Source organism: Musca domestica, unplaced genomic scaffold (assembly GCF_030504385.1).
Source record: "Musca domestica strain aabys unplaced genomic scaffold, Musca_domestica.polishedcontigs.V.1.1 1, whole genome shotgun sequence".
In the NCBI taxonomy this organism is placed as follows: Eukaryota; Metazoa; Arthropoda; class Insecta; order Diptera; family Muscidae; genus Musca; species Musca domestica.
Window position 1 is genome coordinate 38,196,335 of NW_026712114.1, and position 17,593 is coordinate 38,213,927.

Here is a 17,593-nt window from a genome sequence, read left to right on the forward strand (position 1 = left end):
GCATACATATCTCTATTAACACATTGCTCCTTTGCACCTTTCACCCCCCATCCAGAGTAAATCCAGAAACAAATCTCATCAATACTCAATAAATTCTAGAATAAATTTCACAGTCGTGCGGCAAAAGAAATAGTAATGTACAAATTTTAAAAATAAAAGTTTGAACTTGTCGGGAGAAGGCCGGTTCAAATACTTTGTATGAGAAATGCTGGAGATTCTATGATAAATTCACACCACAACTTTGAACATTTCTCAGTTTAAATCTAACCATCGTTCCGGTAACTTGAAACGAAAATACGCTGTCAATTGTGTTGGAAACAAAAGAAAGAAAAAACAAAAAAACTAAAATTTCAAAAAAAAAAAAAAAAAATATAAATTTTAATAAAACAAACAAGGGGAGAAACAACAAAAAAATAAATAATAAAAAATTAGCAAAAAATAAATAAAAAAAAACAAGAAACATGCAATACCCTCTATTAATTTTAATAACGTGTCTACTACTGGTCGCCGGTCGATTTAAATTCACTACTCAAGCATTATCATATGAAGGTTTGTTTTCTTTATCTAACAAGCAATCGTGAGCACAGTGTTTTGAAATAATGAAAATTAATTATAAATAAAAAAATGATTAGCATAATTTTTTATGCAAACTGCGAATATACCAAACGTGAAACGATATTATTTATATTGTATTTTGTGTTGCTCTCAAATAATGAACGTAATCTTCAAATGTGTTTGAAAACGTTCGGAGAAATTAGCATTGCAGTCACATATAGACCATCATTTTAAAATTTCTTCACCCATGGTTATGACATGAGCCAAATATTTTGTCTAAACAGAACGCCTACATATACGGGTGAGATAAAAAAAAACTGCAACAAAGTCAAACCCCAGAGATTATTTTTTTTTAATTGTATTGAATGAAAGCAAAAAATTAGGGAAATAGTATCAAATTTTAGAATAAGTTTAGATTTGTTCGAATTAGTCACCTTTGCCACGAATTATGGCCTTCAAACGGCCAATGAAACCGTCACAGGCTGCTCGAACGTTGCTCTGCGGTATTTTGGTCCATTCCCGGCGAAGTGCTTTTTTGAGGTTATCGACACTTTGGTATTTTTGGTGCCAACCTTGCTTTCCAAAATACTCCAGACACAATAGTTTAACGGATTGGTGGCCATTGTGCGCTGGAAATGAAGCGAGGAATCTCATTTTGCAACCATTCTCAGCGTGTGCTGAGTGCGATGGTGCTAAGTCCTGTTGGAATGTCCAAGGTATGCTGCCAAAATGTTTGCGTGTTCAAGGCTTTAATACACCCCCCAAGATTAGTTTCGAAATAATATTCGACATTTATTCTGACGCCACGGTCGATTAAAACGAGCGGAGAGTGACCATCAGCTGTTATGGCGGACCATACCATCACCATGGCCGGCGTTTAAGTTCTGATGGCTAACGAAGGTGCACATGACCTCTTTGGCAAGTAAACATAAGTTTCGATCAAGTCACTTCTTTACTTTTCGAACCATTTGTGCTGATGTTGTTTTTTTCTTCCGTCCACATCCTTGACGTTGGGCTACGCTATAGAGCGATGGTACAAGGCACAAAAGATTTATTCACATTTAAATGCTGGAGTGCTCTAATGATAGCCACTCGTGGTTTTCCTGCCAAATATAAAGAAATCATACTATCACGCTTGAATTCCATTAGGAATAACTTTTTTTCTGGAAAATTCTCACCAAAATAATTTTGTACGCATGTAAACAATATAATGAACTGTCACTGGAATAATTTTTAAAGCGAGTCGGGCGAGGGGCTTAGAAATGATTTGGGGTCTACAGAGAATATATAGAGATGTTACAAACGGAATGACAAAGTTAGTATACCCTCCTATTAAAGGTGGAGGGTATATAAATATTGGCACGAATGGATATTTTACCAAATAACCACAAAACCGGGTAGTACTGCCTATAGACGTTTTATTTTCAAAATGTAGACCAATGTCAAAACATCTCAAATCGGATACTATTCTCATTTCATGGGAAATACAAAAATGCGAGCGACAAAATATATTTGAGATTTTTTTTGGCTTACGAGAATCTACGGAACCAAATACTAAAAAAGTGTTTCATACCGATTACACGGCATTTCAATAAATATTTGGAATGATTTGATACCATGGCTGGGGGAGATTATATTATATATTTTTATAACCAACACCATGGTTTGGTACAGGGTACAGCTCATATGTTTGGCCCAAATTCGAATCCTTGGCGATTATCGCGATTTGGATATAGCTTCCAAATGCTTAATATTTTAACGCCATGTGGTACTTAAGTATAAAATCTGCTCGATATTAAAATAAGTTCAATAACATACTGTGGATAACATCAGGGGATCTGAAAAAAATCTCTATCATATCGATTTTCCATTGCTTGGCGTTTTATCAAAATTACAAAAATTTCTCTTGTTTTTATTACCTTTTTTCAATAGCAGCAAAAAAAGGCAGACAATAATTGTAGGAGAAGTAAGAAATATATAATATACGAATGGAAAAACATCGATGCATTTCCATTCGTATGCAATTAGTAGAAATGTACACAAAATATTTTAAGAGGAAAATCTCCCGTTATGGTACACATAATGGTTAGTGTATATTATGTTTAATTGCACCAAAAATTTTCTATGCGTGCTTATCCACTGGTCTGTCCTTGATAATTTGTAATTAATCCGCAGGTCGCAGTTTAGGACAAACATCAAGCAGTTAGGGTCAGGGTCAAAATATAAACCTACTGTGTTGAACCAAAATCTTGAATTATTCCTGATCTTACAGTCGCTTGTGTTAAGACCAGCCTGACATTGCAGGCTGGCATTTTTCATGGCCATCGGATAATATTTAGCGGGTGATATAGACCACAACTTTTGTGTGAAAAGTGCCAAAATTATCTTTTATCGGCCAATATCACAAACACTTTAAAACAGATGCTGATTTCGTTGAAGTATACGATCTGATATCGGAGACATAGCAAATTATATACACGATTCTAACTTTGTAAATATTTTTATATCCCCCACCATAGTATGGTCCGTCTGTCCATCTATCCGTATGTGGAAATCACTTTAACTTCCGAACGAAACGAAATGGATATCATAGCCTAAGACAGAAAATTGTCTGTGCAGGTCCACGTCTTCGTATCGCCCTCATACAACGGTACCTCCCGATATTCGGTATTTTGATGATTTTAGCTACATTATCTAAATTCTTTTTTTTTTAAGTTTCGCATTTGAATATTGTAATGGTTTATGACAAATTTTAACAGAATTTTTAACGAATATTTTTTTTGAAAATAACCAAATTCGTTATAAATGGTGGAGGGTATTCAAAGATCGGCCCGACCGAACTTACAGCTTTTTTGCTTGCTCCTTTTAGTACGATAGAGGGCATAAATATAGAACAATTGCCACGTTTTGTCTCATGGATTCAGTCGTATTACAGTATTTGCCATTGTAGAGGGCGATTTTTATGCCCTATACCTTGAACATGACGGTTTGCCATTCTGTTTGTAACATCCCTAAATATTCGACGTACATCTGCCCGTCGTCTGTGAGTGGAAATCACGATAGAGTCCACATTATTTGATGTAGAGCTTCAAAACTTGTTAGAACAATTGGTATTACGGCTAGGATGATTGGTATTGAAAATGAGATATATCGGTATAGCCGCCATATGACCGTACTTCCCGATATTCTGTATTTTGATCATTTATGCCACATTTTTCTACGGATTTGTCTAAAACTCGGTATTTCTAAGTCATAATGGGTTCTTGCTCCGGTGGTGGAACATGGTATGTATAGGTCCACTTTTTCGTATAGCCCCCACATAATGATACCTCCGGATATTCAGTATTTTGATGATTTTTGCCAGAGTTTCCCAGGGATTTCAAAATGGGTTCTAGCTCCGACGTCAGAACATTGAAACTTAACGATACTCACCGATACTCGGTATTTTGATAATCTTAGACACATTTTCCCTCGAAATTGTTTCAAGTTTGGTATTTAAGAAGATTTAAGAAGATAACAGTACTTGAAGTACATACCGTTTTTGACCCCACAAAGTATATATATTCTTGACAACTTTTCGAGTTGTTGCATAATTTTCGGCCCAATCAAACTTATAATACCCCCAACTCGTAGTGTTGTAAGGTATAAATATTACTACTCGGATCGTTTTTCTATGAGGTATTTATACGATTTAAATTTGTGATCTTTGGAAAATCGGAAATTGATTTCCCAACTTAAAGGGATTTATTATAGCTCAATTTTGAACATTGTGAACTTGGTACAGTAATGAACAGCAAATATTGTCAATTTGCTATCCTGACTTATGTCTAATATTACGATGTGCCAAATTTGAACTACATCCGGTACATTCTTCCCAAACACGCGATTTTGATTATCGTAAAATCGTTTTACTTATATACAGAATTTTCCAGAAGGACTGCACCGCCATGGTGATCGTATCCGCTCTAGATCTAGTTCAATGCAATTTTATTAATTTTTACCATTTTTAAGGGATACCAACTTGATATATGTTTACAAAACTATTAGTATGTGCCAAGCATTGGTCGAAGCGGATACTTCTTTCGAGAGTTATTGTAGAACTCTTAGGCAGAAATGTTTCGGAATTAATTGAAATATTCCCTCTTTAGCCACATTATTGAGTTTCAGGAATATAAATTTATCATCAAATTTTGGTTTAGATTTTTTCGAATTGATCACCTTTGGCACGAATTATGGACTTCAAACGGCCAATGAAATCTTCACATGCTGCCCGAATATTACTCTGCCATATTTTGGCCCGTCCCCGGCGATGCGCTTGCTTGAGGTGCCAACTTTGCTTTCCAAAATACTCCATACAAAACAGTCCAACGGATTGGAATCCGGAGATTTTGGTGGCTATTGTGCGCCGGAAATGAAGCGAGGAACCTTATTTTGGTTTTTCTTTCTGTTGCAGTGTAAGTTATTGCACTTTTTGGAATTTCAATGGCTTTACCCTGAGCTCATTTTTCAATATTTGCCAAATGGAATATTGGGACATGTTCAGCTCACGAGCCATTCTTCGGCTATTGCGACGCGGTCGATCAAGTCGCTTCTTTTCTTTTCGAACCATTTCTGCTTATGTTGCTGTTTTCTTTCGTCCACTTCCTTGACGTAGGGCTCCGCTACCAGTATCACGGTAACGTGCGATGGTACGAGACACAAAAGATTTATTCACATTTAAATGCTGGTTTTCCAGCCAAATATAAAGAAATCAACCTATCACGCTTGAATTCCATCACGAATCATTTTTTTTTTGGAAAAATCTCACGAGAATGCTTTTGTACGCTTGTAAACAATATAATGAGATATCACTGGAATAATTTTAACAGCTGTCGGACGAGTGGCTTTGAAATGACAGCAGTCTGAAGTTGGTTGCGTTTTTTTATCTCACCCTGTATACAATTATTACACAGAGAGCGCCCAATTTAAAGAAAATGTAAATATTTCTTATTTAAATATTAACAAAATGAAAAATTATGTAAGAAATCGTGACAAAATTTCAAATGGGAAAGAGACACTGTGTCGAGTGACGTTTCTCACGACGTAATATGATAAAAATAGATTCTTATGACACAAACCGGGATAGAAGAGGCTGGTTTATTTTAATAGCAATAATTGTGCTTTATTGCTTTTCCCTATTTAATTTTCTAAATACCTATATGCATTTAAATTTCTTCTACTCTAATTCTTATAGTTTCACAAAAATGTAACAATCCAAATGATCGTACTGGTGTTTGCATTTCCATCTATGAATGCCCTACTATTCTTGCTATCATACGCAACAAATGGTCGAGTAAATATGGTTTTGCCCGTCAATCAGAATGCAGCAACGGCAGAGGTCGCCGTCCATATGTTTGCTGTACTTCAGATACCGGTTTTGTGGATCGTACTCAACTGAAATCTCAACGCATTATATTTCCCAGTGATGATGAGGAAAAAAATTCTTATCAAACGAGCACCCGAAGACAAGATACATCCACGGAAATACCACAAGATTATGATGAACTGTTTCCGAAACCTCCAGTGTGTGGACCGATTTCATTGGTGAACAAAATCTACGGTGGTGAAGAGGCAGAATTAGGAGAATTTCCATGGTTGGTAAATTTGGAACATAAAAAAGGTAAGTGATTTTAGATTGCCAACATCTGAGTCATGTCATCATGTCCGGTATTGCTTGCATTAACAAATATCATCACGATTCATTTTGATGCTATGAATAAATGAATTCCTTTGGCTATTCTGGGAAGTGTTTATGATTAAATGTTCTTTAAATACAGCAGAGAAAGCGTGAGGAATGTAAACATTTTTTCCGGAAAAATCCGAAGTGTGCTATAATTAGTTTTATTTTTTAATTTCTTCTTACATACCTATGACTCTGGCCTCATTCGCTTTAGTATGAAGTGGAAGAAATGTGTCACATCAGTTGTATGCTGAAAATAAATTTCGAAACAATTATTAGTTGTGAGAGTACTGAAAATCGTAGAGTTTTTCAAAAATTGTTTAAGTTATTTCAAATCTTTGAATCGGGCCTAAAAGATTGTTTGCTAAAAACTATGTTTGCGATTCCGCGATTAGTAGTTGGATAGAACAGGCACTTGTTTTTCGACTTTTATGTGCGTTTTCTAAATATACGCTCAGCCACATGGCTAAGGAGGATATCCATCGAAAAAATGGTCTCTTTAGATGAAATCTGTTTCAGGATATTTGGAGCCGATCTTGCGATTTCATCATTATATGGTTAATCGTATTATTATACCTTGCACCTTTGAAACTTTGTCATTCCGTTTGTAACATCCCTAAATATTCATCTAGACAACATAAAGTATATATACAGGGTGAGATACAAACAAGTAAAAAAACATTAAGTTCGGCCGGGCCAAACTTTTAATACCCTCCACCTTAGGGTAAAAGAAACATTAGAAGAAATGTGGCAAAAACCATTGAAATGCCGAATATCGGTAGGTACCATTATATGGGGGCTACACCAAAACGTGGACCTATAAATACAATGTTTCGCCACACGAACTAGGACCCATTATGACCCACAAATACCAATTTTTAGACAAATCAGTGAAAAAATGTGGTAAAAACCATCAAAATGCCGAATATCGGGAGGTACCGTTATATGGGGGCTATACCAAATCATGGACCCATACATGCAATGTTTCGCCACCGGAGCTGGAAACCATTATGACCCACAAATACCAATTTTTAGACAAATCCGTGAAAAAATGTGGCATAAATCATCAAAATACCGAATATCGGGAGGTACCGTTATATGGGGACTATACCAGAACGTGGACCGATATATCTCATTTTCAATGCCAACCATCCTAGACACAATGCGCTCTACATCAAATTTTGTGGGCTGTATCGTGATTTCAACAGACAGACAGACAGACAGACGGACATCGTTAAATCGACTTAGAATTTTATGCTGATTATGAATATATTCACTTTATGGGGTCTAAGACGAATGAATAATATTCGGCTTTTATTCTGTTGTCACGGTCGATTAATACGAGCGGAGAGCTACCATCGGTTGCTATGGCAGCCCACACCATCACCATTTCCGACGCTTGAGTTCTGGTGGCCAACCGAACGTGAACATTTTCAGCTGACCTCTTTGATAAGTAAACACGATCATTTTGTTTGTTTACAAACTGCTGGACAACGAATGTTTTCTCATCGGAGAAAACCAAATTCGGCAGTTCACCACTTTCGGAAAATTCTCACTAAAATTCTTTTGTACGCTTTTAAACAATATAATGAGTTGTCGGACGAGTGGCTGGGAAATAACAGCAGTTACATTTTTTTTATATCTCACCCTGTAAACCTATTATTATTATTAGCTACTGGAAGTGCTTATAAAAATGTTCATACTATTTGATTTTTACATACTGTTTGATTTTTATTTCGGCCGGATTTTAATTATTACTCATTACTTCCAGCAAATGGGGATTTGGTATCCGTCTGTGCCGGTAATATCATCAATCATCGTTATGTGCTAACAGCCGCTCATTGCATTAAAGGCAAAATTGAGGAAAAAGTTGGAAAAGTGTAAGTAGTTTCTATTTTTTATATATAAGAAAAACTTTTAAAATATTAACTATTTAATTTTTATCAATTGCAGAGTCTCGGTTCGAGTTGGTGATCATAACACCCAAACACAAATTGATTGCAACAATTTCGGTTGCATTGATCCCTTTCAGCGTTTGAATGTTGAACGCATAATCGTGCACAAGAATTTCAATACAAATCCGAAAATCTATAACATACACGATATTGCATTGATACGAACCGATAGGCCCATAATTTATACAGATACTGTGGCGCCTGTTTGCTTGCCAAATGTTTTACCCAATATCCCACAATTGAGAAATGGCATGAAATTGAGTGTGGCCGGTTGGGGTCACAATGGAACTGGTAAGTTGTTCTCGTAATTGCAATTGCAGTAAAAGCTAAAAGTTTGAATTTATATTTCCCTAGTAAAATACACCGCCTCAAAACAAAAGGTTGAAGTTCCCTATGTTGAAAACAACAATTGCCCGTACTTGTTGGCCGATGAACAGTTGTGTGCCGGTGGTGAATACCGGAAGGATAGTTGCACTGGCGACTCGGGTGGTGCTCTCACCCGACTTTCTCCCGAAGGTTGGTGGATTGAAGGCCTGGTTTCCTATGGCCGTGGCTGTGGCCTTGAAACACCTGCAATTTATACTCGTATCAGAAGTTACATTGATTGGATACGCTCGAATATGGAACCATGAGATATTTTTCTATATTATCTTGCTTTGCTTGCTTATTACTCTGTGATATCGAAATGTAAAACCAATTTAGTCATATTATTTAATTATGTTATTTTGGAAAATCTCCCTTATGTTGTAGAAAAAGTGTAATTATTATTTATTAGCCCGCCATGCACAACTCTTTGATATGATCGTATATTTATTCAATAGTTAAATTATTTAAACGGAGGAATATAATCAAATAAATTTGTATTTTTTAAATATATTGAAGCGAAAGATAAAGATATACCTATAACAAGTAAGCAAAGGCTATTGTCGTGCGGGGCCGACCATGTGATACCCTACAATACTACAATATGTTACAAGCCCCTTTATGTCCAAATCCCTTTTGGATAATTTCGCTTTTGAAATCATGTCATTGAGCACTGCTCTGATATTACCCTTAGCATTTTTACCAGGGAAATTTGCCCAATATTTACGCATTCCGTCGTGCTGTTGTGGTCCATTTTAAAGCTAAATATAATCCAATGGACATCCAAAATGTTATACTTCTTCGCCATCCTTAGCTCTCTTCTCAGGCGTGTCGATTTGCTTCAATTGTGTGATCAGGAAAATTTTCTGTCTTTTGGTTCATTTGAACCCCTAAATACTTTGCGATCATCTCCAAAAGCAAGAGGACCCTTCAAATTTAGACTAATCTATATAATTAGCTTGTCTATGATATTTGGGTATATTCGTCAACGAAATCAGCATAAACATGTAAGAAAAATGTTATAGTCGTGCGGGCCGACCAAGCCATACCCTACAATACTACAATATGTTCGCAGTCTCCTTATATCCAAATCCATTTTGGAAGATTTTGTTTATGAAATAATTTCAAAGAGCCCTGCCCAGATGTTACCCTTAGGTTTTTGACCCGGAGAATTTGGTCAATATTTACGCATTCCGTCGTGTTGTATTCAAAACAATTTCAAACGAAAGTTGTGTTCCATTTTATAGTTAACAAGTAAAAAAGCAGTAAGTTCGGCCGGGCCGAACTTTGAATACCCTCTACCATTTGGAACGAATTAGAAAATATTTAAAAAAATAAAATCCATTGAAAATTCTGTTAAAATCTTTAAAATACCTAATATCGGAAGGTGCCGATATATGGGGGGATATACGCTATTTTGGACCTATATAGACAAATCTATGTCTGGGGGTAAAGTACTCACAAGGAACTCCTTGTGTGGATTTTCAGATAATTCCATTGGGAAATGTGGCTAAAATTATCAAAACCCCGAATATCGGGGGTACCGTTATATGGGGGATATACGATATTGTGGACCTATATAGACAATTCCGTTTCAGGGGTAAAGTGCTCACAAAGAACTCCGTGTGTGGATTTTCAGACAATACGATTGGAAAATGTGGCTAAAATCATCAAAATACCGAATAACGGGGGTACCGTTATATGGGGGCTATACGATATCGTTAACCTATATAGAGAACTGTATATCAGGGGGTAAAGTGCTCACAAAGAACGCCTTGTGTGGAATTTCAGACGATTCCGTTGAAAAATGTGACTGAAATCATCAAAATACCGAATATAGGGGGTACCGTTATATGGGGGCTATACGATATCGTGGACCTATATAGATAATTCTCTGTCGAGGTATAAAGTACCCACAAGGAACTACTAGTGTGGATTTTCAGACAGTTTCATTGAAAAATGTGGCTAACATCATCAAAATACCGAATATCGGGGGTACCGTTATATGGGGGCTATACGATATCGTAGACCGATATAGCCCATCTTCGAACTTGACCTTCCTGCAGACAAAAGAGAGATCTGTGCCAAATTTTAGCTTCCTATCTTAATTCGTTTAGACTGTAGCGTGATTACAACAGACGGACAGACGGACGGACAGGGCTAAATCGTCTTAGAATTTTACGCTGATCAATAATATATATACTTTGTTGGGTCTAAAATGATTATTTCGATGAGTTACAAACGGAATGACGAACTGAATATACCCTCCATACCTTTTTTGGTGGAGGGTATAAAATAATCCAATAGTCATCCAAAATGTTAGACTTCTTCCCTGTGCTTAACTCTCTCCAGATACGAAATTCCGTGTCGATTAGTTTTCAATTTTGGCCTATAGATAGAATAAAAAATTAGAAAAATGTAAATTCTTTTAGTCCATTTGAACCCATAAATGTACATCTTAAGAACAATAGGCTCTTATTCTGACCCTAACGCTACCCCATGCATGCATTTCGTGAGGATCGGACAATAATTGCGACATACATATTATACCCTCAATGCGTAGTGTTGAGAGGTGTAAAAATTTAGAAAATTTTCAACTCAAAATTGTATGTCAAATGGAAAAAACCGTACGCGATAAAAAATATGACAATATTTTATCCGCTTAATACTGTCCGATGGCCGCCCAAATTGGTAGGTTTCTGCTCAGTCCTAAACTCTAACTCTAGGACATACATAGCTAGATCGACTCAGCTCAGCGACATAGGGGAAACCAATCAAAATTATAACACCCCCAACACATAGTGTTGTAGGGTATAATAAGGTTGAACATATTATTCGACTTCCAGACAGCCGTATTCCTTCACCCTATCACCTTAAAAATGAATTAAAATTTTGAACAACATATATCAATCCGAATGTTACATTTTCGAATACCTCACTTCACAAATCTGTAAAATATCCACAATAGTATGGAGGGTATATTAAGTTTGTCTTTCCTTTTGTAACACCTCCAAATATACATTTTAGATTCCAAAAATTATGTTCTTGATCAGCAGAAAATTGTTAGAAAATTGTTAAAGACGCCCGTACGTCGGTCTGTCCGACTGTGGAAATCTCTCTAGTGGAGTGAAAAAGGTTGATAAAATTTTACTTAGACATATGTTTTTACAGCTGGTCTTTTGTAATGCAAATTTTCCATATCGGTCAAAGTTTTAGTATACCTCCCATATAACTGTACCAACTGTAGTCACAAATTTAACCCGAATTTGCTATAAATTGTCAGTTGATTTTCCCATTATGAAATAAACATTCTTGCTTCGAAATGTGAATATATATATTAATCCTCGCCTTCGTATAGCTTCCATATAACGGTACATCCCTATATTCGGTATTTTAAAGATATTAGCGATATTATCCAGCGGAATTCTTTCAAATTTTGCACAGTAAGTTCATAATGGGTACTACAACCTGTGGCAGAAAATTGTCTATGCAGTACCGTTGCATATAGCGGTGCCTCCCTACATTCCATATTTTGATGATTTTAGCGTTATTTTCAAGGATATTTTTTTGAAAATTTGCAAATTCATTCCAAATTGTGGAGGCCATTCAAAGTTCGACCCAGCTTAGTGGGTTTTTTGGGCCAAATTCAAAATCGATTTAAATTTTAACCAAATCGACTGCCGTCCCAAATTCATTTTTTACAAACGGAAAAAAAGTTTTTGCGTGCACAACCTCTATAAGTTCACAAGTCTCAGGGTATTAGGAATTGAAGAAAGCTGCAACAGCTTTGGCCTTTCTTACCGAAATTTTTGTAACCTTAACATCAGAAAATTACGGAAAATGATCCTAAAGTCATTTAAACTCAAATTTGGCAAAAAATAGAAAGTACAGGGTGAAATGAAAAAACTGCAATCAACTTCAGAGTGCTGTAGTTTTTATGCCACACGTCTGACAGCTGTTAAATTTATTCCAGTGACAGCTTATTACATTGTTTACAAGCGTACAAAAGCATTTTGGTGAGAATTTTTCAGAAAAAAAGTTATTCGTAATGGAATTCAAGCGTGATTTTGTGATTTCTTTATATTTGGCTGGAAAACCACAAGCGGTTATCGATAGCGCACTCCAGCGCTCGTTACTGTGATACTGGTAGCGTAGCCCAACGTCAGGGAAGTGGACGGAAGAAAACACTAACACCAGCAGAAATGGTTCGAAAAGTATAGAAGCGACTTGATCGAAACCAATGTGCACCTTCGGTTGGCCACCACAACTCAAGCGAAGGCCATGTTGGTGGTGTGGGCCGCCATAACAACCGATGGTCGCTCTCCGCTTGTATTAATCGACCGTGGCATCAGATTAATTGCCGAATGTTATTGCGAAAATATTCTGGAGGGTGTATTAAAGCCTTGGGCACGCAAACATTTTGGCCGCAGACCTTGGACATTCCAACAGGATTCAGCACCATTGCACTCAAACTGAGGTTCCTCGCTTCATTTCCAGCGCACAATGGCCACCAAAACCTCCGGATACCAATCTATGACTATTGTGTCTGGAGTATTTTGAAAAGCAAGGTTGGCACTAAAAAATACCAAAGTGTCGATCGCCTCAAACAAGCGCTTCGCCGGGAATGGGCCAAATACCGCAGAGCAACATTCAGGCAGCGTATGACGGTTTCATTCGCCATTTGAAGGCCATAACTCGTGCCAAAGGTGACCAATTCGAACAAGTCAAAACTTAATCTAAAATTTGATGCTATTTCCAACATTTTTTACTTTCATTCAGTAAAATTAAAAAAAAGAACAAGTAAAAAAGCTGTAAGTTCGGCCGGCCGCACTTTGAATACCCTCCACCATTTGGTACAAATTTAACAATTTTCAAAAAAAAATAGAATCCCTTAAAAATTTGTTAAAATCTTGAAAATACTTAATGTAGCCGTATATTAGAATCTATACGACGATGTGGACCTGCATAGGCAACTTTTGTCACAAGCTATTACAATATTCAAATGCGAAACTTGAAAAAAAAATCTGTTTATAATGCACAGGCAATTTTCTGTCGAACTTCACGAACTTCAAATGCGAAATTTGAAACAATTCCGGTAAATAATGTCGCTAAAATCATCAAAATACCGAATATTGGGGGGCACCGTTATATGGGGGCTATACGAAGGCGTGGACCTGCACAGACAAATTTCTGTGATAGGCTATAGCATTCATTACGAACTTCAAATACTAAAACTGAAACAATTTCGGTAAATAATGTCGCTAAAATGATCAAAATACCGAATATCGGGAGGTACCGTTATATGGGGGCTATACGAAGACGTGTACCTACATGGCCCATTTTCTGTCTTAAGCCGTAGCATCTATTATGAACTTCAAATATTAATTTTGAAACAATTCCAGTAAAAAATGTCGCTAAAATCATCAAAATACCGCATATCGGGAGGTACCGTTATATGGGGGCTATACGAAGACGTGGACCTACATGGTCCATTTTCAATACCAAAAGTCCTGCAGACATAGTACACATTTGAGTAAAATTTTATCAACCTACTTCATTTCGTTCGGAAGCTGGAGTGATTTCCACTGACGGACAGACGGACGGACATTGATAAATCGACATAGAATTTTATGCTGATCCAGAATATATATACTTTGTGGGGTCTAAAATGTATATTTCGAGGTGTTACAAACGGAATGACAAACCTAATATACCCTCTATACTATGGTGGAGGGTATAAAAATAAATAAATAAATAAAAATTATAGCGTTTGACTTTGTTGCAGTTTTTTTATCTCACCCTGTACAACCAAGCCAACCCCTTCTGGTACCTCAACTACAAAAGATCACAATTTCCAATACTTTTATCTGTCATAATTTGCGAAACAAGTCGGCGATTCTGTACAACTTGCTTTATCTAAATATTTCGATATAAATGTTCGATTTCCTTCAGATTTTACACATACCAATATATTTATCTGTATTAGATGAAAATGGAAAATGAAAAATTTGCACATAGTTCATAAGATACAGGAAGTAGTCGATATTGTCCAAATCTGTCACGTTGTAATATTTATATCAGTCTTAGGTCAGATATTAGTTGGTCAATATTGGCTTCGGGACCGACCCATTAAAGGGTCAACTGGTTAAATAATCATAAGACAAAGTTGGGAGTATACATCTGGTAAACCCAACTGATACCATTTTACTTGTTTTTATTAATCATTATCTATCTCCAATAAATAATTACTTTTAATTTATTACCAAATATATAGCTATACACATGCTACAAATATCAAAAATAAAAAAAAAAAACAATACTGAAATAAACAATAATTTGTTTTAATCAATTGAAATCCAACGGAATAAGAACTAAACAATTTAACGGTCTCAATTATGCAACTACTATACTTTCAAACGAGTTCTCTGTTCACTAACGACCCCTGTTGGCCAATAAAAAGTCATCGACACCCACATTTCGTGAACACACCCTACACGCTTGATTTAAGGTGATCAAAGGAATTTACAAATCGATTTAGGTATTTCCATTGGTGGCCAATTAATTTTTGTACGTCAGCAAATATGTTGAAAACTCCAGTTAACAATTGTTCTAAATTTGTTTTAATAGACTGTCAAAACATGATTAATCACATTTTGTGTTGACACCGCCGTTGACGATCAGTTATTGAGTGAGGGAACTAGTTCAGTGAATGAAATGCAATGACTCGCTCGTAACATTGAAAAATCCACATTCAAATCCGCCAAACAATCTTCGTAGTAGTAACATTAGGAGAATAGCAACAAGAACAACTAGAATAGATTTATGGGGGACACTCGAAAACAATGCAAATAAATAAAAGAGAATAAAAATAAACCATGTATACATAGTATATACATCCGCATAATGACAGGGGGGTCAGTTACCAGGCACGAGCTTTAAATAATTCCGCTTTTAAGAAAAAAAAAATATATATTTCATATTCAGTTGACCATTTAAGGAATATCCTCAAATAATTTGAAACTAGAATTACATTGTGTCCAGTTGACACAAAATTCCAATACCGCAGAGATATCGCAACGCTGGAAATATCATTAGAAATACAAAATAAAATTCTTTGAATATTCGATTAGTTTTCTAAAAGATTTTGAAATTCTATTTTGTGGAGAATGACTAAACGCCAATTAGTCAATTTGGCATATCATTTCAGTCTGTCAGTCCGTATTATATGGCTCAGGGCGCTTCAAAGGTATTCCCCGCTTTGTTGTTGTAGTCATTATTTGAACTGGAATAGCCAGCAAGCCAACCAACCAAAACAATACGTCATACAAACACTCAAAACAATACGTCATAAATGAGCGCCACTTACCTTCACAACAAAAAAGTAACACAGACAGCGTGTGTGTTGATCTCCATCTCTGTGAGAAATGAAGACTTCTGGTTATGACTGACTTCTGCATCATATTAATTAGCAGTGGAAACCAATGTGAATGGCTGATTTTTCAAAGCTCAAATGTCATTGATAGGTATTGGAAATCCAAAACAACCGAGTTCATTGAACTATTTATTCTTTGTAAACCACAGTTACGGAAAAACAAACAAATGACCACAAGTACCAAACAAAAAAAGAAGCATCACATGAAAATCAATGTCGTTCAATGTCCATCAAATGATCAAAAAAATTGATGACACACATTTTGTTGTGGGATCGAAGGGCGAGACGGGGAGTTTGTTGTTGTTGGACATACTATTCTATTTCGATTGAAAGTGAAATCAGAAGCGGAACAAAATGACATTGTCGAACATGGTTGCTAATTTTTGCCACTCATTATTGGTCGTCTTTTGAAATTCTGCTAGACCTACTGTTCATTGATCTTTAATTATTTTAGCCTTTCGTGGTTATTTGAAATAATTTATTTAAATGATTTTGATTTGTGGTATTTCCTACGTTTATTTAATTGGAGCTGGCTTAGTTTTTTTCCAATTTCCGTAAGCAAATTGGTTAATGGGAATTAATATTTGTGGGTCAGAAATGTGTAACAAAGTCCATATATCAGAATATACGAGGTCTGTCCTGAGAAAAGTTAAACTTACTGCTTTAAAAAAAAAAAAAAAAAATAAATAAATAAAATTGTAGTCTCAGACAAGTTAGAAAGTATCAGTCGCATTGTTGACAGAAATATACACTCAGCATATGGTATGAACCTAAGTTTGCTATTTTGGGGATCTTTGATCTACTTTAGGTAGGCTTGTCATTCTTCTTTATGTAATTTGGATCAGCATAACATTTTATGTCCAACTGACTGTTTCAAATATCAAACAGAATGAAGTAGGTAAATTAAATTACGCCAAATGAATTTTAAGCCGCAAAAAATCATCTGGATGAAAAATTTTTCATTCAATTACACTAGAAATGTCCATAGAAAACATTCTGTATATATAACGATTATTTTCAAAAAATCGGTAACATTTTGGGTATATACATTTTTACATTTACATTTTTTATATATTTTTGGGCCAATTTTGTCCCATTTAATTTGCTGAGAAATAGACCGTCAAACTACATTTAATTTATTTTTGTATGGAGGTTATATTAAGTGTGTCATTCCGTTTGTGTCACCTCGAAATATAGACTTAAGGCCCTACAAAGTATATACAGGGTGAGATAAAAACTTCAACAAAGTCAAACGGAGTAATTTCTACTTTAAGTTTATTGAATGAGAGCTAACAAGTAAGCAAAGGCTATAGTCGTGCGGGCCGACCATGTGATACCCTACAACACTACAATATGTTAGAAGCCCCCTTATGTCCAAATCCGTTTTGTAAGATTTCGCTTTTGAAATTATGTGACGGAGCACTGCCCAGATATTACCCTTAGCATTTTGACCAGGGACATTTGCCCAATATTTACGCACTCCGTCGTATTTTGCGATCATCTCCAAAAGCAAGGGGCTCCTCTGTATCTCCAAATTTAGACTCTTCTATACGATCTTCTTGTCTACGA

General features: G+C 35.9%; 1 protein-coding gene across 1 annotated transcript; it reads left to right on the top strand.

Moving 5' to 3' along the window:
- The first annotated feature begins 267 nt into the window (after positions 1-267).
- LOC101901426 (serine protease 7) lies at positions 268-9,126 on the top strand. Its single transcript, XM_005185307.4, has 5 exons — positions 268-549; positions 5,789-6,214; positions 8,046-8,154; positions 8,228-8,520; positions 8,584-9,126. The coding sequence occupies exons 1-5, from the start codon at positions 462-464 to the stop codon at positions 8,859-8,861; spliced, it is 1,194 nt and encodes a 397-aa protein (XP_005185364.2). The 5' UTR covers positions 268-461; the 3' UTR covers positions 8,862-9,126.
- The last annotated feature ends 8,467 nt before the right edge of the window (positions 9,127-17,593 follow it).

Coding starts and splice junctions, on each gene's coding strand:
- LOC101901426 (XM_005185307.4), top strand. CDS start 462: ATGCAATACCCTCTATTAATTTTAATAACGTGTCTACTACTGGTCGCC. Junction 8,155..8,227: donor GAGGAAAAAGTTGGAAAAGT/GTAAGTAGTTTC, acceptor TATCAATTGCAG/AGTCTCGGTTCGAGTTGGTG. Junction 8,521..8,583: donor TTGGGGTCACAATGGAACTG/GTAAGTTGTTCT, acceptor ATATTTCCCTAG/TAAAATACACCGCCTCAAAA.